Source organism: Drosophila kikkawai, chromosome 2L (genome assembly GCF_030179895.1).
Source record: "Drosophila kikkawai strain 14028-0561.14 chromosome 2L, DkikHiC1v2, whole genome shotgun sequence".
Classification (NCBI taxonomy): Eukaryota; Metazoa; Arthropoda; class Insecta; order Diptera; family Drosophilidae; genus Drosophila; species Drosophila kikkawai.
In genome coordinates, this window is record NC_091728.1 from 18225830 (window position 1) to 18249392 (window position 23563).

Genomic DNA, 23563 nt, shown 5'->3' on the forward strand with positions numbered 1-23563 from the left:
TCGATGCTAAGCGATGGTGATCGGATCGATTCGGTGTTAATTAGTTTTTCTTTTTGCCTAAGTGCATTTGGCGTTGTTGATGGTGGTTTGCCTCCCGTCGTTTTCGATATATATTTTGTTATAGTTTTATTATTTTGTTTTTAAATTAAGAAATTAAATTAAAATCATAAACATAATCATTATGAAATATCATTTAAAATAAATTAAAAAATGAAATGGCATTTAGAATTCGTTTTCAGGAGCAAGGTCGAATCTTGGTGGGAAGGCCAATCCGTCGAATTGTGGCCTAACGGACGTCGCACGGGGCTGTGGAATAGAAGCGGAGAGAAGAATAGTTAGTTTAGTTAACACATTTAATTATAAAGTATAAACATGCTGGGGTTGGGACAAGTCACCAATTCGGGCTGACTGACTGATCGGGATAACGAGAAACGATAACGAGAACTCCTTGCACTCTCTTAGCACGTTTCGTAGCGCTAGCGAGAGCGAAGGTGAAATAACGATAACCAAGGTACGAAGTGAGCGTACGTAAATGCTCTTCGAGAGAGAGATAGTGTCATACTGGGGTAGACGAGTGTCGAATGAGAGAGGACAATAACGAGACGACAAAATGTAACGAATGATTTTGATCGACAACGAGCGAGATAACGAGATGAGCTGACTGACTAAGTAGTTTCTGGTGCATGTGTGAGAGGAAGTGGTGGGGAATAGTTCCGACACAACAAGAACGGGTCAAGACGTGCACACACACGTCCACTTACAAATGTTTCAAGAAAGTTTCTACTGCTCCAGCAGCGCGCTCTTGCGGCCCTTTGACGCTGTCGGCTGCAGTACACATGTACAAATACAGTTTATAATAATATAGTGGAAGAATAGTATTGTTTTTGTAAATGGTTGTAGAGAAAGCAATTCGATTGATTTAGCCTTGTGCTACTGTTGGTTGCTTGCTTGTTTATTTTTTATTGCTTAGCTTTTACTTTTTTTCTTGCTTTTCGTTTGGTTTTCTGTCAAAATGAACGCATTTTTGGTTGGTATTCGATGATTTGATCCTTCGATTTCTGATTTGGTTTGGGTGGCCTCTAATTTTTACATTTTTGTCTGCTAGCGAATGTCGTATGATGCATCTATATTATTGTTATTAGTATTTATTTTATAATAATTCTTATAAGCTATAATTCTCTTTGCATGGTTTTGTTCTCTCATTATCGTAATTGAACCATAATTGGATCGCTATATAGATTTTTTTCACTTGGTGGTGGTGCCTCAGATTTAGATCTGTTTTTTGTGGTAAGCGGAGAGCATATATGAAAGGGAAGAATATACACATTATTCAAAGACTGATCTGATCCGACGAGATCGTGAGCGAGAGTGAGATAGATGGCTATTGCAGCAAAATGGAGGCTCTGTGTTTTTGAGTGAAAGGGTTTCGAGGGTTCTATGGGTTTTCTTTTTCATTTCCTTTTGTTTCCTCAGAGGAAATCCGGGAGAATCTTAAGAGGTAAAAGGGCTTCTAGGGGATGATGAAAGGTAGATGAGAAAACTCTAGAGACTTACCGCTGGGCTGGCACCACGACCGACAGAACCGGCACGTCCCTTGGCGCGGAATTTGCTGATGGCCTGCTCGGCCAGATCGGCACGCTCCTCGGCCTCCTCCAGCTCCTGCTGAGCCTTGCGGAATTTGGCCAGGTTGAGGGCGGCGATCTCCTCGGCCTCCTCGATCTGCCTCTTGTATGTCTTGATCTTCTGTTGCAGCTTGTCGACCAGATCCTGCATGCGTTCGTGGTTCTTGCGGTCCTCCTCGGACTGGAAGCTCAGCTCCTTGACGCGGCGCTCGGACTTGCGCAAGTTCTTCTGGGCATCGGCGTGTCTCCTCTGCTCACCATCCAGCTCGTTCTCGAGCTCGCGGACGCGCTGCTCCAGCTTCTGGATGGCCTTCTTGCCTCCCTTAAGGGCGTTGGCCTCGGCCTCGTCAAGACGGACCTGCAGTTCCTTGATCTGCTGCTCAAGGGCCTTCCTCAATTTCTCCTGGGTCTGGGCATGATCCTGCTCAGCGCGGAGCTCATCAGCCAGGCGGGCGGCATCGACCATAGCCTTCTTGGCCTTCTCCTCGGAGTTCTTGGCTTCGTTGAGGAGCTCGTCCAGGTCGGAGTGCAGGGTCTGCAGCTCGGACTCCAGCTTCCTCTTGGCAGCGGAGATGGAGGCGTTCTGGGCGGAAACCTCGTTCAACTGCTCGTGGGCATCGGCCAGCTCCTGCTCGGCCTGGCGACGGCCGCGGTCGGCCTGCTCCAACAGAGTGCGCGACTCCTCCAGTTCGTTCTGGAGAGCGTTGGCACGACGCTCGGAGATACCCAGCTGTTCGCGGGCATCGTCGCGGGCGCGCTGCTCCTCCTCGAGGGCAGTCTGGATGTCCTTCAACTGCTGCTGGTAACGCTTGATGTTCTTCTGGGCCTCGGCGTTAGCCTAAAGTGGGGAAAAAGCAAATAACAAATGCGATTTAGATTAAGGATCCTTGGTTCGAGAGCTTATTTGTTTAATAAGACCTAGTGTGAGAACCCACCTTGTTGGCGTGATCCAGAGCAATCTCCAGCTCGTTGATGTCAGCCTCCAGCTTCTTCTTCATGCGCAGGGCCTCAGCCTTGCCCTTGGCCTCAGCCTCGAGGGAGGCTTGCATGGAGTCGAGGGCGCGCTGGTGGTTCTTGCGGGTGTTCTCGAACTCCTCTTCCTTCTCCTGGATGCGGCGGTCGATTTCCTGGCGCACCTGGGACAGCTCCAGCTGGGCGCGGAGCACCTTGTTCTCCTCCTGCTCAAGGGCGGCCTCAGCCTCCTCAAGGGCAGCCTGGAGCTCGTCCTTCTCAGCCTCCAGGCGCTTGCGAGCCTTCTCGATCTCATGGATGTTGCGGCCACCCTCACCGATCTGGTCGAGCAGGTCCTTGACCTCATCAGCCAGGTTCTTGTTCTCACGACGCACAGCCTCCAGCTGCTCCTGGCCCTCCTCGTAGGCGCCCTTAAGACGGAACAACTCGGTGGAGTAGTTGCGGCACTCCTTCTGGGAGGCATCCAGCTCGGCGGCCAGATCGTCGACCTTGAGCTTCCACTCGCCGATGATCTTGTCGAAGGCCTTCTGCTTCTTCTCGGCAGCGTTGGCGATGGCGTTGGCACGGTCCACCTCCAGCTGCAGATCCTCCACTTCGGTGGACAGGCGCTGCTTGGTCTTCTCCAGGCCAATGCACTTCTGGTTGAGCGACTCAATGGTCTCCTCAGCCTCAGCCAGACGGGCCTGCAGCTTCCTCTTGGCCTCCTCCAGCTCCTCAGAGCGGGCGACGCCATCGGACTCGTACTTGCTACGCCAGACCTGGGACTCAGCGTTAGCCTTGGACAGCTGGCGCTGCAGATCGGCCTTGCCCTCAGCCTCCTCCTCAACCTGCTCGCGCAGATTGTCCAGGTCGTGCTCCAAGTTGCGGAACTTGCCCAGGAGGGTGGCGCGCTCGCGCGACTCCTCATCGGCCAGACGCTTGGTGTCCTCCAACTGGGTGGTCAGAGAGATCTTGATCTTGGACAGCTGAGACACCTGGGACTCGGCCTCCTCCAGCTGGCGGAGCAGATCGGAGTTCTCAATGGACAGCTTCTTCTTGCTGGCATCGAAGTCGTTCAGAGTCCTGTTGGTCTCATCCAGTTTCGACTGCACCTCGTTGAGGGTGTGCTGCAGCTGCTTGGCGATCTTCTCCTGGGCAGCCTGTTTGGGAATGGGTTTTGGAAAATGGGTTCATTAGTCTCGACTCCGGCTGGGTACTTTTCTCAGTTGAAAGTGTGGCATTTTGGTATCGTGTGAGGTGCTGTACAAGGCATGGAGTTAGTAGATCAAGCGTGGATATTACTTTAGTGGTGGTGGGTCGTTTTAGTTTTTTTTACATAATTTTTTTTCGAGGGATATTTCGGTCTGGTTGCTTTGCAACTACGTTGACACTATACACAGATGTTGACTTGGAAAAACTATAACTTTCAGCATTTAAATTTACAGCATCGCGTTGAGAGCAATTACGCATATATAGAGATCAATTTCAATACCTTCTCGTTGGTAATGTGGTCGACACCGGCGCGCAGATCGTTCAACTGGCCGTAGTACTCGTTCTTCTCCTTCTCAGCCCTATTTTAAACAGATAGATAGAGACACAGAGGTTCGTATTTCACGGGTTAGTTAATGTCTTGTGGGGGATAAAGACAGACACAGTAAGCGATATATAGAGGCGAGAAGCGAGCGTCCTTTCGTTGAAACCTTCTAGAGATATTTCCTTATATTAGACAGAGAGATAGAGTGAGAGGGGCACACAAACGTATGTAGTTTCGTTGTACGTAGTTGTGTGGTTTGCTTTTTTTATTTGGTTTAAACATGCATCGGTTCAGTGTGATTTTGTATATGTGTGGATCCCTGGGCGCCCAGACTGGAGGTGTTTCTGGTCGGGCGCCACTTATCACGACATATTACCTTATCGCGACCCAACTGATCGCAAGCGGTACGAGTCTGATTCAGCTCGTTGTGGCAAGTCTGGCGATCGTGTTCGGCCCTAGTTTAAGGTAAAAGAGCAAATATCTATTAGCTTCGGTTCAGCAACCAAGTCGACGCTATATCACAAAAATCTCTAATGAAGATCTCTCTCTGTCTGATTTTCGGTTGCACCTGAAAAAAGCTAGCCAAAAGTCGAATAATATGTGAGGTACTTACTTGGCCTTCAGCTTGTTGAGCTGATCAACCTGCTCGGCCATCTCAGCGACGGCATCGTTGTGCTTCTTGCGCAGGTTAGCCAGGGTGGACTCGTGCTGGATGTTGGCCTCCTCAAGATCGCGACGCAGCTTGCTGAGCTCGGCCTCGCGCTTCTTGTTGAGCTCAATCTGGGCAGAGGTGGCACCGCCAGCCTCCTCCAGACGCTCGCCCAATTCCTCGAGCTCACGGGCCAGATCGGCGCGCTGCTTCTCAGCCTTGGCGCGGGCCTGGCGCTCAGCCTCGACCTCCTCCTCCAGCTCCTCAATGCGGGCCTGCAGCTCCTTGATCTGGCGCTGGTGCTTGCCAACAACGACCTGCTCATCCTCGAGCTTGGCGGTGATGGAAGACAGCTCCTTGTCCTTGCGCTGGATGGTCTGCTCGAGCTCCTTCTTGTTGCGCTCCAGATCGGCAACAGCCTCCTGGGTCAGCTTGAGGTCGCCCTCAACCTTGCGCTTGGACTTCTCAACATCGCCGCGCACCTTCTTCTCGCGCTCCAGAGAGTCCTCGAGTTCATCGAGGGTCTGCTCGAGCTTGGCCTTAACCTTGTTCAAGTGGTTGATCTTGTCCTCGGCGGACTGGAGCTCCTCACCGGTCTTCTGGTTGGTCTCACCCTGCATCTTCTTCTCCTTGTTCAACTTGTTGATGAGCTCATCCTGGTGGGCGATCTCGTCGTTCAAGTTGCGGATCTGGTGATCCTTGGTGGCCTTGTCCTGCTCGGCCTTCTGGACGTTCAACTCCAGATCCTCGATGTCCTTCTTCAGGCCAGAGATCTCCTGGTCGGCCTTCTTCTTCTGCTGGAACAGCTGGTTGCGGGCATCTTCCTCCTGAGTCAGGCGCTCTTGGATGTCCTATGGCAATTGGAAAATGGAAAAGGTGAGGATGAGGCTGAGGCTGAGTTAAGTGGGTGAGTAAGTAGATGAGTGGTCACAGCTAAATTTAGCCAATTGCGCAAATGGCTCGAAATAGCCGAGCAACTTTCATGCTCGATTGCACTTGATCAATTTAGCGTTTTCCGCTTTTGCGGATCTTGGATTGATGCCATCATTTAAATGGACCTGATTCGGTATGGGATTAATGGGATTGGATCTTAATACTTACGCGCAGCTGGTTCTCGAGGTCGTTCTTCTGGGCGGTCAACTTGGAGTTGCGCTCCTGGAAGTCCTGCAGCTGACCCTTCTCGCCGGACAGGGAGTCCAGCAGGGCGGTCTTCTCAGCCAACAGCTTGGCGTTGAGGGCCTCCAGCTCCTTGCGTACTTTCACTTCAGCGGCATGCAGTTCCTCAGCCTTCTTGGCCTTCTCCTCCAGACGCTGTAAGTCATTAGAAGCATTCGATGGATTAGTAAAGGAGCCGCCAGAGCTGCTCTCCTCAGCTGGCTGGGCTTGTGGCGGTGGTTCGACGGGTGTGGGTTCTGCTGCAGCAGGAGGTGCTTCCTCTGCAGCTGCCGCGGGTGGGGCAGCCTCGGCAGGAGGGGCTTCCTCAGTGGCACTGGGTGTGGTTGCTTCGGAGGATTTTTTCGTTTTCTTGGTTTTCTTTTCATCGGCCATAGTGCTAGGTTGTTTTCAATAACTCCTTTTTCCTTTTTCTAGATTGCAAGTTTGCTTTCCAGCAGGCTAATGAGCTTGAAACTCTCTCGAATGGAACTATAAACACTTTTGATAATCCTGTTCACTTTATTTTATTTCCCACTCTAGCTATAATGCCAGTTAACTCCGCTTTCAATTTCGTTATATCAAGATGCTCCCTTGTGCTCAGTTCGATTGGTTCTTCGTTGGGGGTTCGTTTGTGGTACGCGTTACCGCGACGACGACTGGTCAAATACAACTGGAATGGCTGCTGCAAATGCACTGGGCCACTTGAGCTATAAAATTAGCAAACGCCCCAAAGCGAGCAGAGCTGAGCAGAGCAGCGCCACGGCAGCTGCTGCCACTTGGCATGTGTGTAATCGCCTTGGTCAGGAGGAGGTAGCCATCATAATTCACAAATCGCTGGCATTGCTGTGGGCAATGGGCTGGCATACAGTGCGGGGCTTTGCTATGGGGCCTATCAATTCGCACTTGTGCGGCGGGGCCAGCAGGTGTACCATCTTAAGTATATATAGAATACACATATACCACAGATTGTGCGTGTGTGTATACATCATGTTAAATTACTCATCGGGAATCGGAACTATACGTGGGCATCTCCTCGGTCATTTTTTATTATTTAATTAGCAAGCTAATTGGCAAACTAATTGTGGCTCTTAAAAAACAAAATGCCCGAGCTATGTGGCAGGGCCCAGAATAGACCCAGCCCGAGTCATAACTTCTGGCCAAGATGTATGTGTACCAGTACATGGGAATGGGAATGTGAGGGGTGAACGAGTTATTGGATTCCAGCGAAAAGTTTCGTTGGGGTAAACAGTGGCCACATTTGGCCCGAAAGTGCGAAGAGATTATGACAGCATCTATTTTTGGCAGCCCCGGCGATTGGAATCAGATCGTATCGATATGTTCGAGCAGCTGCTCTAAGTGGGTGGATGTTGTTTTCAGCTTTCAGTTTTCGGTTTTTAGTTTTTAGTGAGCATGGGTTGCATGTCCGTGCTGCAGGTATTAAGTTGTGTGCTTAATTAAGCGAAGGAATTTCGCATCGCAACAATGTTTATGGCCATTGGCTAAAATAAGATTGAGTTTTGGGGATTTGATTGGTGCAGCTGCCCGGACCCATCCAATTACCCCAGACAATGAGCGGGGCAAGCTAACCGAATCCGAACGGAATGGACATACCAGGGCTACATCAGCGAAGTCTTTGCTTGATTGTCACTGGCAACTGCGCTACGTCCAAGTTCACACTCGTCGAACCACAAATACCACCAAACGCTGGCAGCCCGCTGACGAAGATGTCCCCAGTTCGCTATACTCACGGCAATCTCATCCTCGATACGGCTGACGTTGAGGAGGGGCTTGACCTTCTGCCACAGTTTGTACCAGGGCCAGGTACGGAGCTGCAGGTACTTGCGCAGGTTGCGCTGGACAACCTTGAGGGCGACGCGCTGTTCCTGGAGCTTCTTGAATCCCTTGCGGGCCAGGTAACCACGAGCCCAGGCCTGCATCCAGGACATGATCTTGCCCAGACGCTCATCACGGAACTCTTCCATCTGACCCAGGACACCGGCGCGGAAGAACACCTGTTTGTGTTTTAAGGGATTTTTGTGGGGAGAAATAATTATATGTTAGTCTCCTGCTGGTTTCTCAATCTGAAGAGCGCGTGCACTAAGCAGAACCAAAATTATCTGAGGAGCTTTTGGACAGCTTGGATTCTTTTGGTTCATTTTTCTTTAATTTTTCTTTTTTTTTTTGCTTTTGCATAAGCGGTTCTTCAAAAACACTTTTGGACAGGTTGAACTGGGATAGATAGAGGATGGATGGTTTGAACAATAACACAGAAAGTACATACAATCACAAGACACAAAATTCAAGACAAACGACATACATATATGGGTTTAGTAAATAAGGGCGGAGATGGGATTAGGTACAGGCAGATGAAATAACACTCAGATGAGACTCATATATGACAAGATATAGGCTCCGGGCCAAACGTCCCACAACACAATCCCCGACAAGAGCTGTGTACTAGCAGCTAAAAGTGTCACGGTTGGGCTGTGGAATGCTGATCAGAAGTGAATATCTAGTGGTAAGCAGCGACAGTGTGCAAGAAATGATGAGGAGTTGTAAAGAAGTGCAGACACATATGGCGAATAGGCGAATGAAGCCGTGATAATATCCTCGGATTTTCCAAAACTCGAATTAAAGCACAAACCATAAGTGTTGGCCAGGCTTTAACTCAAATTTAGAAAAAGAATGGGATATTTTCTCCAGATTCAAGCATAAGAAGAAGAAAGTGCAGTGTTTGCTTTGTGGCTGTGAATGAATTTGTAAGATATATTGTCTGCCATATACCTTTGTGTTACCCAAACGGTACTGATCTTCGGGCAAATCGATAAACTTAATGATTATTTCAGCGGCCTTTTTGTCTTTCTCAACGCCCTGCAATTGCTTGGGGCACATGATCTTGTAGCTGTATGGGGGTTTTGTAGTTTGAATGTTTTGTATTAATTTGTTTCAAACGATTTAGTTAATGTTAGAGTGCATACATACTACTTAATTTTTGATTTCTTTCGGGGTGGGGGTTAGATAAATTAACTACTGACTAGGGAATAGTAGAGTTACGTCTAGGTAAGTTACTACTAAAACGAAGTATAGACACCAATGATCGGGAGTTTTGGGTGGGGGTTTGCTTCTACCTTTTTGTAAAGGTTTTTCGCTGATTGGATCTTGGAAAGGATCAGGGTTTTTTATAAGTCCAATATATTGAGATTGAGACAAAAGGACATGCGCACAGAGAGATCCCGGCTCAAGATTTAAGCTTTTTGCTTAGTTTGCATCTCGACCAAGGTCCGACTCCATGAGAGTTTTGCGTGTTTTTCTGTTTTTTTGGTGCAATGTGAAAATGTGTGTCTGGACATCTGTTTCGGAGCCATAGACAAAAGTGTTTTGGGAGTTTTTGAAGTATTCGTGGAAGTGCAGAAATAATGTTCGGTTGTGCGTGCCTTTGTGTTACCCAGACGGTACTGATCATCATCCAAAGATGTCGATTCGATAAGGACCTTCGTGCATTTCTTGGGATCTTCAAGATCCTTGATACCCTTGGGGTTCAGGATTTGGTAGCTAAATGTTTACATATATATATGATGATAATCAACATTAAATGATACTACAGTAACCAAATGTATACTTATGGTTTAGTATGTCTAGCTTAGGTCTAGTGTTATTTACAGTTGATCTTAACGAAACCTTCAAAAGGACAACTTTCTACATAAGAACTTTCGAACCCATGCTTGGGGCTTTACGAGTGAGTGTGCGTGTCTATGTGTGTGTGTGTGTGTGTTGGTGAAGTTGGAATTCATATCATTTCATTTCCGGGAACGGGGTAGAAGTCATACAAAAGTGCTGAACTTGAACTGAGCGCCCTTAGTAAGGTTCTGTAGCTGTTTATCTAAAGGGCGCCTAAGATCTGTAGGATTTTGTACTGGAGTTGTATATTTATTGTTTGTTTGGGCTCGTATCGCCTCTGTCCGGCATTTGAGATACGAGTAAAGTTCGATTGTATTGTATGGTATAGATAGATTGAGAAGAAGAAAGATTTTTTTTTGATTCGAATACGAGTTGTGTGGTATTCGTCAAGTGTGGAGGGGAGATAGAATAGATATTTCAAAACTACTTGATTGGGATTGGAACAGATAATTAAAGAAAGAGAGTTCAAAATGCATGAGCATAGAGGTCGAAAAATATCTCGGAACGTGGCCCTGCCTTGGTGTGTCCAATACGGTACATATCGGGATCCAATGAGGTGGACTCCAAAATGATGGATCCACACTTCTTGGGATCGTCGACGCCAACAATGCCAGCTGGATTCAGGATCTGATAGCTGTAATATGGAGAGGTCATTTATACAAGTGTACCCTCTTGGTACAGCTGTGTCTTGTCCACTGAGGTTCTGAGACTGAGGTGTAAAGTGTATGGTGTTTCGTGTACGGGGTTGCTCTCTCGTTGAGGTTTTCTCGAGCACCCTTTCAAAGATTATTGACTACACAAAGATACTGTTGAGCCATCCACTCATAAGTGCTTGTGTCGGTTTGTTCACACAATTTTGAAGTTGTTTTGCCAATTAAGCTAAGATAAAGGAAGAACTTTTTCATGCCTTGGTGTGACCCAGACGGTACAGGTCATCGTTCAGCTCGGTGGATTCAATCAGAACCTTGGAGGCTTTCTTTGGACAATCGAGGTCCTTAATGCCACGGGGGTTCAGAATCTGGTACCTGTTAAGATGTAGAATTTTGTTTTGATTCGATGTTCTGAACAGATCGTACTACACACAGTAAGACTCTTAGACGGAGATACACCTAACATAGAGGCACAGCACTGGAACTGGAACTGGAACTGATTTTTGGTACATGGTACATACAAAGAGGAGAAACAAGTGGGAATCAAGAGCGAGATACACTAGTGATACAGTTGGAGCATGGACATTCGCTTGGATATACAAAGTGGATAATTTGAAAGGGGAGTTATATATGCGTGCCTTGGTGTGACCAATGCGATACATGTCGGGGTCCAGTCCGACGGCTTCCAGACACTTGGCGGCGGCGTTCTTGGCCAGCTTTTCGGCCGTCATGACGGCAGGAGCCAGAATCATGTAACTAGAGTTGGGTATTACAATTTACAAGTTAATTATTGGCCATAATTACTAGATAGTTCCTAGTTCTAGTTGTAACCCGACTGATGTGTATGTACAGGAGCTGAGAGTGCTGGACTACATCTCTGATATCGATATCGAACTATGAACTAAGTCTAGGTGCTAGTGTATAAGAGTTAAGTGTAAACCTAGGGCCGTTGAGGAACCCAATACTCACCGCATCTTGAAGTCGGGGTACACCATCCTGTTGGGGAAGCCCTTACGGCAAATACGGATACCTTCAAGCACACCGTTACAGGTCAGCTGGTGCATAACCAAGTGGGCATCAACCATGCCAGGCTGCTTCATCTCGTTGGGAATGATGCAACGGACGAAGTGAGGCTGGGTGGAGCGCAGAGTGGTCATCAAGCTGTTCAGCTGCTCCTTGTAGGCAGACGAGACGGTAGCGAAGCCACCACCCTTCTTGCCACGACCTCCCTTGGCCTGTTCACCGCCACCCGACTGGCCGGCGTGATCGGCGAAGATTTCGATCAGCAGCTTGTTCTGCGACTTCTTGAACTGGTCGACAACGGTATCGTTCAGAGGATCCTTGTTCTTCTCCAACCAACCGGTGATGTTGTAGGCGACGACACCAGCATAATGGCCGATGGCAAAGTGGGCAGCCTGCTGGCCGGGCTTTGGAGGCTTGGGCTTCTGGAAGGGAGCGGACTTGCCCAAATGGGTGTTGGTCAGCTTCTCCGAGAAGGTCTGATCGGTGGCCTTGGGGAACATAGACTCTTCCTCCAGGATGGACAGGATACCCATGGGCTATTGGTGCGAGAAATCGAAGTTTTGTTCATTAGTTTCGTCCGGCGATTACTTTCTGTGGGACTGCTGTAAGATTTTCTAGTAGCAAGCTCGCATTGACATTAAAGTAGTTTTTATTTTGACAATTCTTGTAAGCGGCATAACGCTCGACTAAGACTATGACGTTACGACTAATAGAACACATTAGTACATAGGACTTACCCCTTACAATTTTAGTTGTGAGTCGTAAAGTTGCAAATGCATTAACTGTGGTTGGTGCTTGTTTAGCTTTAGGCGATCTTACAACTAAGTTAATGGAAATTAATATCGATTAAAATTTGCATTAGATTAGATCACATTCTTCACGGTGCATTTCTATCGCAATTGTGTATTATTGTGTAATGGTCAGCATGGGCTATCTGTTCTGTTAGATAGTTGTGGCCGCTCTGTACCTTTTCGATCAGATCAATACACAATTGCAGATCCATGCCGAAATCAATGAAGGTCCATTCGATGCCCTCGCGCTGATATTCTTCTTGTTCCAAAACGAACATGTGATGATTGAAGAATTGTTGCAGTTTTTCGTTAGTGAAATTGATGCACAATTGTTCGAAACCGTTGTACTAGATTGTGAAACGGAACAATATGTAACATAATAATAAAGCGGGGTTAATCAGGATGTAGTTTCGATGCTTGTTCGAAATTGTTTTTGTTGGGTTAGTTACTTTTTGGTCTTCCCTCGAACTTTCTCTGGGGGTTCTTCATGACATAAATGTGGATGGTGGGTGCTTATAACATAAATAGTACGTTTATGGAGCTAGAAAACGCTTATGGGCGCACTTCTCCGCGTGACTGTAAAAATAAGTATAGATATGCCGCCCCTCCTGGGATCATCAGTTCTAGATGATTTGCCATTTCGGGGCTATGGAACGCATTATAATTAAAACTTATTTATATATTTATAGATAGGGCAAAGAGCTGTTGGCGGATAGTTTGAAAATCTTTGGCTTGGAAGGCTGATTGATGCGAATGAGCGGAGACGAACCTTTTCAATCAGATCGATACAGGCCAACAAGTCCATACCGAAATCGATGAAGGCCCAGTCGATGCCTTCCCTCTTGTATTCTTCTTGCTCCAAAACGAACATGTGATGGTTGAAGAATTGTTGCAACTTCTCGTTGGTGAAGTTAATACACAGTTGCTCGAAACCGTTGTACTAGATATCATTTTTTGGGGAATCGGTGTGGATTGGTGCGATGAGTATACATATTCAGTGCATAAAAACATTGTGATTGGGGGTCTGGGGGGGGCCTGATTCATTCAAAATACACTCATTTACAGTTTACCTGAGATCACTCTGGCGAAAAGCCCTCGACTTTGCTTGAAATCTAAAGGATTGACTGACAGTGCTAGAACATGACATGACAAACAATAATATTTTCGGTACATTTCCCGTGAGATACACAATACAAATATAGATTTAAAGATAGAAACACGAATTGAATTTAAAGCTTTTAAGCACCTTTTCAATGAGATCGATACAGGCCAGCAAGTCCATACCGAAATCGATAAAGTCCCAGTTAATACCCTCCTTCTTGTATTCTTCCTGCTCCATGACGAACATGATATGGTTAAAGAACTGCTGCAGCTTCTCATTGGTGAAGTTAATACACAATTGCTCGAAGCCGTTGTACTACATTGGAGTCGGGAATATTTACACAATAAAATAGCGATAAAAGTGGGTTATCTAAGTCTACTGCTACTGTTGCTTCTGTGTATATTGTGTGTTTCTGAGAGTTTGTTCTTTTTTTGTTTTTGGTGCGAAGAAGGGTGCACCACCTTTGTAGATAGCCCGAGTGATTTTGAATGCCTAGCTAAACTGTTGAGAGACGTGTTAGCAAGTCAGCCGTGAGTGGGCCTCCAGCCCAGTCATCGAAATGAAGTGGGTTGGGGGTCACTCTCTGCTACAGCAGACCAACATCCCCCAAGGTGGATCCATGGGTATGGAGCACCTTGGGCGGTGATGGCCTGCTCAAGTCCCCCGATCTGTCCGATACTCACGTCGAAGATTTCAAAACCAGCAATATCCAGTACACCAATGAAGTGCTGACGCTTCTGCTGGGTATCCAGAGTCTCGTTACACTTCTTCACCAGCCACTTGAACAGACGATCGAACACACCCTTGCAGAGGGCACCGATCGAGTTGGTGACCTGCTGGACGTTACGGCCCTGGGTGACGAACTCGTTGCCGACCTTGATGCGGGGCTTCAGCAAGTTCTTGTACAGCTCGGCGGTGTCGCAGCCGAACAGCTTGGACACACGGCCACCCTCCTCCTCGCCGTCCTGCTCAGCCTGCTCCTCGCGACCACGTTGCTTGAACTTCATGCCACCCATGTGCATGACAGCGGCGGTGATCCTGTACACATCCTCCTTCTCCTGCTTGGTGAAGCCCAAGATGTCGAAGGCTTGCTGTGGGTCGAAATTTTTGGTGGGACAAAAGAGTGGTACTTTAGTAAGGGAAACATCTCCATTTCCGTGTCATCGGGTTAATGGCTTTTATAAGCGTTATTTTTTGGGTTTGGTTTTGAGCATTTTATTCTGTGGTTGAGTGTAGCTTACATCTAGAAGTTCATGCACGTGCTTCAAACGGTTCACTACCAAAATTAAAGCTACTTAAGTTGTTTTCGAGCAGCAAGTCTAAGCGTTAGGATTAGTAGACCTACAGGTGCTACTTTTTATGGTCTATTTATATAGCTAGGTTTACCAGGTGGCTTAAGTATTCCGGAATCGTTGGGAAACGCGTGGATTGCCGGGTCGCTTAATCTCTAACAAGACAAGATTCACAAGGAAAATTTGGGATTTTCTCTGGGGTGATCTTTACGAAATTTTTATGAGGTTTACGTGCTGAGTTCTTAACCAGTTTTTTGGTACACACAACGGCTGTCAAGTCAGTGCGGCCGTTACCCACAAATATCGTGTTAGATACACCGGGTCCCAATTGGATTTGTACAAAGTATCTATTCGAGGCACAAATCAGGGGGTATTCACACACTCGTCCTTTTCATCTAAAACTATGAGTATCTTAGGGTAACATGATGCAATTACATTCCAGGCAAAAAGTCAAAGTCGGGGACAACGGAATCGACGTCATCGGGGCATTCGTATTAGGTACAGGTACAGATAAAGAAAAGTCACAGCATCCATAGGATGCTATTTTTTCGGGCAGGGGTTGCGACATTCGCCATTCCATCGTTATTACTCTATGTGCCCCGGTTTTGGGGACTGGAATCGAAAACGGAACTTGGGTATCCACAAAAAAAACTTTTTGAAGAAAAGAAAATCACAAAACACACAAAAGATGTCTGTTTGGTTTGGGTGTGGTGGTTGGTATATAGCTCATCGGTTGGTGGGTTTTCCGTGTCGTTCAGACGTAACCGATATCGGATGCATGTATGTATATTCGGAAAGTGTCTATATGTCTGTGCATGTGGGTTGTGTGGTGTGGGGTGAAGTGCAGTTTGGCTGTGTTTTTTGTGTGTGTTTGACGACCACTTACATCTGCAAGCTGGAATTCCTCACCGTCATCCATGTTGGGTACAGTGACTTTACCCTGGGATACGTTATAGTAGTCGTAAATGTTATCGGAGAGGAAGCACATGTCTGCATACATATAGTCGGAGAAAAGGATTTCTTTGGTTTAGCAAGAAGAACAGAACTTATGCTCTAAGCCTAGGGTATCACATGTTCAATGCGTGTGTGCTTCGTGCTGTGTGTGGCTATGTGTTGAAGTGTGAGTGTGTCGCGTAATCCTTGTGCATATTTTCCCAGCCAGGAGCGCTTTTTCATCTCTCTGTCTCAATGGCATTTTTAACAAAACCCGGTGTCACGTAAGCGAACCGAAATGAAATCAACTTATTAGATTCGGTGTGAGGTCGGCCGAGATCCTTTCTGCTCCCAGCTGGGGACTATTTGGTCTATTTAGTGGCTTTTGTGTATGGCTCAAGCGGAATATTGGATTGGATTGGTGGTGCAAACTACTTGGGAAGAAACTGACAGAATTGTAGAGAAACGAGAAAGTGAAAGAGATTGATAGAGAGCGCAGTAACTCAAGATAATTCCGGAATAACACTTGAAAGTTAAATATATATACACAGATATCATAGCCGTCACTACATAGAGCGAGAGAGATCGATCAGAACGTGTTTGGATCATTGTCAAACGTCATCAGTGGTGTTCACAAGAAGATAAAAACTGTTTAATATATAATAATTGATAGAGAAGAAATATTTTTACAACAGTTCCGAGCTGGAAGCTGGAGTTGGGTTGGGTTGGGAAGCACTCGTCGACCTGCACCAAAACTTACGTCAGTTAACTCAAATTCTTCACCATCGTTGACACCGGGTATCCGCGTTTTCCCCTGGCAAATGCCAGGATAATCGCCAATATGCTGGGTCAGAAAAACCATCTCTAATTCACGCGAACGAAGAGGCTCGATATTATGGCATGTTTCAAATAATAATAGGGTGTGTGTTTTGTGTTGTGTAGAAGGTAATCCTATGCCCTACATTTCCCTTCCTAGCTCACAAAAAACCTGACTACGATTATTTGTTTTAAGTTGATTAGATTTTTTAGATTAAGTTTTAGGATTATGGCTATATTAGGCTTTGGGCTTTGGCAAGCATTATGAATTTTTTTGAAGACTAGGACATGAAGTTTAGGACACTGATTCAGAAAAGTACATATATATGTACATATGTATAGGTTGGACAACATTGAGGACACAACATCGAAGAGACATGTTTGGTTGGGGTTATGGATTGGGTAGTACGATTATGCAGACAAGTAACCATGTTCTGTATGGCCTTACATCCACGGCGACCCATTCCTCGCCATCGTTGACGCTGGGTATGGTCGTTTTGCCTTGCGAGACAATGCGATAGTCGTAAATGTTGTTCGATAGCAGACAGTATTCTTTATACGATATATATACGATATATATGCGAACAACATTGTACGACAATTATGAGTGGTGTGTGTGTTGTGGGATTTGGTGGAAGGTATATATGGAAAGGTAGAAAAATACATATTTAATAATGTCCTTCTCGAAAGGGGATTCTGTGTTAGTTGAATGTGGAATGAATTAAGATCTCTGGTGACGGGGTGGGGTGTGTCGGTGGGCAGGGGTCTAAGTGAACGCTTTATACTATGGAATCCAATTATCCGTTACTCTGGATGGTATTTGGCATAGTATTGGGCTATAGCTAAGCGGATAGGGTGTGGCCTAATCCATTTACGATACGATAGCGGTACGCAATAAATAGTTAACCAACTAGATATAAATTGCTCTAAAATAGATTACGATCATTTAAGTAGTAGTTTAGCCAAATAATAAATATCTAAGTGTCAATAAACAATATAAAAACGAAATTTAGAATCATATAAAGGTGGGGACAATTACATCGGTGAGGGAGAACTCCTCAGCATCATCGATACTGGGTACAGTGACCTTGCCCTGGGAGACAATGTGGTAATCGTAGATGTTATCGGTCAACAGACAAATGTCTAGACAGATAATGCGTATATAAAAAGTACATCGATTAATCTATGGTATCAATTTTGTATGGGTGGGTATGTGTATGTGTATGTGTCTGCTGTGCTTGTGTTCGTTCGTGTGTGTAGAACCTAAACAACAACTAGAAGAGATTCGTTGAGAAACAGAAAGTTCCCCGATTGTCTGGTGATGAAGGATGGTCGGGTGATTAAGTGAGGCGATTGTATACCTTTAACACCGGCAACGGAACCAGACATGATCTGGTAGAAGATGTGGTAGGAGCGCTCCAGGGACTGCTGGGAGATGACACGGGCCTTCTCCAGCAGATCTATAAGGAGAGAGGGATAGTATTAGTAAATTTGCCTCATTATGCTGCGAGATGGAAACTTACAGGTCTCAATATCAGCACCAGCCAGCTTGCCAGTGGGGCCGAAATGGATACGGATGAATTTACCCTGGTTTGCATAGGAAAATAAAATTTGAGTCCGGTTCCCATTGTCAAATCTTCAAGTTGTAAAGGGTACTTACGAAACGAGAGGAGTTATCGTTACGCACGGTCTTGGCGTTACCGAAAGCCTCAAGCACAGGGTTAGTCTGCACAACCTGATCTTCCAGGGAGCCCTTGTTCTTCTGGGACTCGTCCTTCTTGGTGGAAGCGCCAACAGTGGCGAAGTACGCAATGACCTTCTTGGTGTTCTCAGTCTTTCCGGCACCAGACTCACCGGTGATCAACATAGATTGATTCACGTGGTTGGTCAACATGTCGACGTAGGCACCGTCAGAGATGGCGAAAATATGGGGTGGCACCTCATTACGGCGCTTGCCACGGTACATCTTAGCGCAACGGTTGGTATACACGGGGTAGCGCTTGTAAGGATTGATGGCAACGCAGAAAAGACCAGAGTAGGTCTGTTTTTTGCAGGAGAGAATTGGGATAGAATTTGGTGATTAATAAGACGAAGATTTCGGTAATTCTTGTTTGTTAGCAATCATTTTTGGAGTAGGAATGTTAGTTTTTGGGGCTAGCAATCCGAGAGCTTCTCCACAAGTCATTGGTACTCGTTTTTTATGTTTGCAACTGTTTCAGTCTTTTTTTTCGGAGAGCTCTCAGCCCCATCATAGATAGAGGTGAATATTAAGGGAGAAATTTACTTAAAAATAAGGTTATTAGTAACAGTTTTTGTTGTCATTTGTGGTCTACCAGTTTTTGGTGTTCGGTTTTTGTTATGAATAAAAACTAACTACGATGTTTGGTTGGCAGGATACTTGTTTAAAGTTTTCTGTTTGGATTGGGGTAATGATTGATTGCTTGATGATCTTGTTGGGGAACTTTCAGCTCAGCTTCCTTTGTGTGTTGATAACCAATTCTCGTGGCTTTGATTGTGTGGTGTGTTTGTTTTCTTTCCAGTTGTGCGCTTCATCCGACTGGACGATAAAGTTTTGGTTTTGTTTTAATAGAAGCCGATTAGTGCATACAATACAGGAAATGAGGGTTAGCGGGGGTTAGGATTTCGGTATAGCTCGTATGTCATTCATGAGTCTGGTGTTTTCCAAAAGTAAATTCATGATGAGATGTTAGCCGTCTACTCTATTGCATTAGGTTTGTATTCAAGCTTGGGGATCAGAGACTAGTAGAGCTCTTATCAAATATTTATCCAATTTTGAGATGTGGGTTCTTGGAGGGTGGGGAGTGAGTGTTTGGAAAGCGGTGGGTAATAACATAGAACGCATTTAACTGTGCCACCCTGGATAGGCAATTACTTACGTAGATGAGCTTGTGGTAGTACCGCTGTCTCAAGTTATGGAGCACAGAGGCGTCGTTAAGGTATGTCAAGTTGGACATATCCTCGGCTTTTTCGTATTTTGGAGGGTTCACTTGCTGGAGCTGATCTTTCTTGAAGTCTCGCGACTATATTTTGTTCGTTCGTTTTGTTTGGTTTTGTTTGTTCGTCATTTCAGTTCGATTTCGTTTAGTTTTCGTCCCGCCCAATTGGTTATGTTTAGTTTTTGTACAATTTTTGGTTGGTTAGTCGTTTTTGAGTTTTGAGAGAAAGAAAAAGAGATACCCATATATTAGTGAGTCTCTGGCAGTACGGAACTTACGTAGATGAGCTTAGCATAGTAACGCTGGCGCAGATTGTGCAACACACAGGGAGTGTTTAGCACGGTCATGTCGGCCATATCTTCGATTTTTTCGAATTTCGGTGGGTTTACTTTCTCCACCTTCTCGGATTTGAAATCTTTTACCTAATCATATGCGTAGATATAAAATCTATAGTTTCTTTTCGCTTTCATGGCTCTAGTAAGGAGAGCTCTTGGAGTTCTAGGTAGGGGTGGCCCTTGTTCTTTTCCCTTGTAACCCATTGACAAAATGATTTTGTAGTACCAAAATTACCTTGCCCAGAGGTAACAAAGGGTGAGCCATTGATGAGCTACCCCTAACAAAGATTCCCCAATAGCCCCTTGTATAATTTTTCGATGGTTTTGTGTAGATGATGTAGCCCTTGGGGGCGATGTTATTACCTCTCCACCAGGCAAGCCCACGGAGACGATATCGCCCTTGGTGGCCTTGATCTCACCAAGGAGATAACCCTCCTTCTCGTCGGGCACCCAACAGTTCTTCTTCGAATCATAGGGCTTCGATTGATCGATACGTCTTTGTTCCAAAGACACGAACAGGTATGGCGTAGGATCCTCATCCTCAAGATTTGGGGCTGGCTTCGGCATCTTGATTAAATTTCGCTTTTACAGTTAAAAACTCGAGAAATAAATGGGACTTTTAAAATTTCTTAGTTATCGCGTCGTGAGCCCAAAACTTCCCTGTAAATATACAGAAGAAAATATTCAGGATTATTAAATGCTTTCCAAACAATGGCGTAATATTTTAAGATTTTTCGAAGATCTGATTTGTGGATTTTATGGATTTGACCCATTTTGACAGCAACAGCAATAGGCAGGCACCGAAGAATATACACATGTCAGTGATCTGTGTGTGTGTGAGCGAGTGATATTTCGAAAGTTTGATTTCGATTTCCAAATATGAACATATTTTCGAAATTCCCGTTACCGTAACCGGATATTTATGTGTAGATATTCGAATGCTTTGATTTTATTTCACACCTCAAAGTTAATTAGGCCTTGTGCTCTTGTTGTTGTTGTTTTTCTTATAAACAGACAACAAGTGAATTGTGTGGGTTGTCGCCTAAATATAGATCACGGATCCGATACGGACACCTACACACATATATATATAAAAGATATATGCATATATATGTGTATATGTGCCCGATATATGTAGTATTTTCCGTATATGTGGGGCGTTGGTATTTGTTACGTAATGTCGATTTTGAATTAAATTCTTGCGTATTTATATCCAGGTTTATGGAATAAGGAAACACTCTGAACGATTACGTAATAGTAACTCCTTTCCACATTAAGCTTTCACCATTGACTCACTCTCACTCTACCAGCTTTCCGGCTAATTCGATTCGAAATCAAGAATTTGGCACGCGATCTCCGATTAATTAAGCTGCTGTATTGAGCGAGTTGCAAGATCGCAATGATCCCTTTTTAATAGAGCTCGTAGGCAATGAGATTTTCGAATCGAAAATCCACACAAAATCGACTATTGACGATACGATTCGATGCGACGCGAACTTTTAGCGAATGCGTTATTTTTAAAATTCTCGAAATTGTTTCGAAACTAAACACAAGCATATACTTTCTATACTATATGTGTATTGGGTAGATTCGAGAAGCTTTTTCGGCTCATGCTACCGCATGGCACACATAGATAGATATATATTCATATACGTATATTGGCGATCTCTGTCTAATGTCTTTGGTTATTTTTAAAACATATTCGAAATATTTTCGCCCATGTATATGAGTCGACAGAGAATCGACTTCGAATTCTAATTCTATCTTTTATTTAATAGTATGCCACGCATATCTCTCAGCCTCACAGGTATATGTTTGTGTATTTGTTTGGCCAGTAATTCGAAATCGCTATTACAGCATTCGGACACGTTTCGAAAACAAAATTTTTCACTCTTGATGAAGTAACAGCTGGCTGTCCCTTTCTAATTAAGCTGCATATCTCTATGATTGATATATGAGTCAATTTTTGAATTTAAATATTTTTAAGATCAAGAAATAACTGGATTTCTTTCAGGTGATAATGAGAAGGATAGTAACTATTTAATGACTTTAAACTGGGAACAACTGATATTTGATTTTAAGAAAACTTTAATTCATTTCAATTTATTCAAATAAGTTTGAATTCGTATCCTTGTTACTTCACTTTGAGATATATTGGTTACACAAGAACGCCTTAAGATAGAGTTGCATGCTAATCGTGAGAGTTGATCTTCGGCTAACAAATTAGCACCTATAGGTTAGGTTAAGTAACTGAAGTAGTGTTCCTAAGGTAAGATCGTTAGTGGTAATCCATTTCGATTCGATAATCCGCGGTAATCCGGGTCACAGTTATCCAAATGGCAATCACATATAGTTTTCATAGATCCTTTTTCGCCAGGACATTTACCGCACACACACATTAACACTTTTCTTTCTCGGTTTTCTCGATTGTTTCATATATATGCAATAGTAATAATTATTTAAGGTATATTCTTTTTGACAAAAAGGTCAAATTCGCTGCTGCTGCTGCTGTGCTGCTGCTTTCTGCTGTTGCTGCTGCTGCCGCTGGGTAATATCCAAAAATCAGAGTTCGCACATCAAAGGTGTTGCACTTACGCGCTCGAAAGCCGTTCTGAACCGTGCAGCCGGTAAACTTGCCTTTTATACGGGGCAACTTGATACCCATGCTTCGCCTGAGACTTTTCCCAAAAGCTTTTCCTTTCGGTGTGCGTGGCGCTGCTTCTGTTTCGATTTCGGTTTTTTCTGCTCCCTTTTTCGGTCTAGCATCAACGGCATCATCGCCGGAGCAGTCGCCTCCTCAGCAAGTGGGCATTGCCTCGGGTATACGTGAGCGTATGATGCAATCAGGATTGCCGAGAGAGCAGGGAGCTTTTTCTCTGACGATTGCGTGAGCGATCCGTGATCCGCAATCCACAATCTGCTCTCCCATTTCCCATTTCCCCCATCTTGCATGAATCAAATCCATTTCAATGACAACTGTTCCGCGGTGAAGAAATCCTTCTCCGCTCATTTTCTTCTCAGGGAGCTTTCTTATTTTCATTTTTCTTTTACTTTTTTGCTTATTTCTCATATCATTTCTAGCCAGCTCGGAGTGTGTAACTGTATGTGTGTGTAGGGGTATCTTTATTTGTTTTTCTCGGTGATCATTTTTCGCTTTTTGTTCTGGTTTTGGTTTTTGGTCACCTCAATGCCAATTTGATCTGGCACCCCGAAGAGAGGGGGCTAAGAATGAGATGGGGCGGCGCTATGGCGATCAGTGGGTGCTTACTTCTGATCGCTGATCGGTGATAGCTTTACGATCAGTAACTAAACAGCTGTTCGAGGGGATTGTTCGATGGCGATCGGTGATCAATCTAGGCTATGGACAACCCCCAAAACCCAGATCCTTCTGGCATATGATGAATGATCGTTTTAGCCTGCTTAGATATCGCTTGTCTGCCAAAAATAAAGATTTTGTGAACTTCAAAAAAACATCGATGGGCGGTCATAGAATGCGATGCGAATGCGAGTGCGAAACGAGCGCCAGCATAGTCGTTGAGATACTTTAGATATAGATAGATAGCCAGAGAAATGCCAAATCAAATCAACGCTGTCGGCGTCCTTCAGAGCTATGCAATGCGAAAATCTTCAGCTTTCAATGCTAAAGCCCAATGTGTGTTGTCCGACTATCTCGCGGATACAGATGCAGCCACAGACACAGATACGGCTGTGCGAGTGCATTATGAAACCCGTGTTCTCCCGATTTGTCGGGCATTTATCAAATGAATCGCCGCTGACAAAGAAAATTATGATAAATGCCAACAGAATTGAAATTCCCAGCTCTTACCCCCCATTCGCCCCCTTACATTCAAACCCGAAATATACTGTCAAATTCCGACACAAAAATTATTCATAATTTTCATCCAAATTACAAAATTACAGTACGCTAAATTTTTGGCATTTGGCAGAATGTGGCAAGCTCAAAAAAAGAATTCTGTGAAATCAGAAGAAAATTATTAGAATACACCCACTGCAAGGGATACGAGAAATTCTTTTCATAATAACCTGAAGCGCTCAAAATATTTGAAAATTAACA

At 44.9% G+C, this 23563-nt stretch overlaps 1 protein-coding gene across 31 annotated transcripts; it reads right to left on the reverse strand.

Annotated features, from left to right (window-relative positions):
• Nucleotides 1–107: 107 nt before the first annotated feature.
• Nucleotides 108–22103, reverse strand: Mhc (myosin heavy chain). Of its 31 annotated transcripts, none has more exons than XM_017170124.3 (19): nucleotides 20785–20910; nucleotides 19852–20148; nucleotides 19094–19237; nucleotides 17857–18237; nucleotides 17720–17783; nucleotides 17558–17656; nucleotides 15334–15437; nucleotides 13839–14246; nucleotides 12823–12993; nucleotides 11209–11798; nucleotides 10106–10223; nucleotides 7660–7923; nucleotides 5858–6067; nucleotides 4721–5607; nucleotides 4484–4562; nucleotides 2558–3733; nucleotides 1555–2460; nucleotides 762–825; nucleotides 108–306 (listed from the first exon to the last, which is right to left on the reverse strand). In XM_017170124.3, exons 2-18 carry the CDS (start codon nucleotides 20053–20055, stop codon nucleotides 781–783), a joined length of 5850 nt encoding a protein of 1949 aa, XP_017025613.1. In that variant the 5' UTR covers nucleotides 20056–20148; nucleotides 20785–20910; the 3' UTR covers nucleotides 108–306; nucleotides 762–780. The 31 variants fall into 31 exon arrangements, 30 of the variants coding, with proteins under 30 accessions (XP_017025613.1, XP_017025612.1, XP_017025611.1 ...); XM_017170123.3 differs by lacking the exons at nucleotides 4484–4562; nucleotides 10106–10223; nucleotides 15334–15437 and adding exons at nucleotides 4066–4144; nucleotides 8696–8813; nucleotides 17236–17339 and having other exon boundaries at nucleotides 20785–20909; XM_017170122.3 differs by lacking the exons at nucleotides 4484–4562; nucleotides 10106–10223; nucleotides 15334–15437 and adding exons at nucleotides 4066–4144; nucleotides 9346–9463; nucleotides 17236–17339 and having other exon boundaries at nucleotides 20785–20909.
• Between the last annotated feature and the right edge of the window lie 1460 nt (nucleotides 22104–23563).

Bases quoted from the DNA above. Each gene is read 5' to 3' on its own strand.
- Mhc (XM_070289087.1), bottom strand. From the start codon at position 20,055: ATGCCGAAGCCAGCCCCAAATCTTGAGGATGAGGATCCTACGCCATAC. The intron at 5,608-5,857 runs GTAAGTATTAAG...CAATTGCCATAG, and splicing joins ACCTCGAGAACCAGCTGCGC to GACATCCAAGAGCGCCTGAC. The intron at 2,461-2,557 runs GTGGGTTCTCAC...TCCCCACTTTAG, and splicing joins CTCTGGATCACGCCAACAAG to GCTAACGCCGAGGCCCAGAA.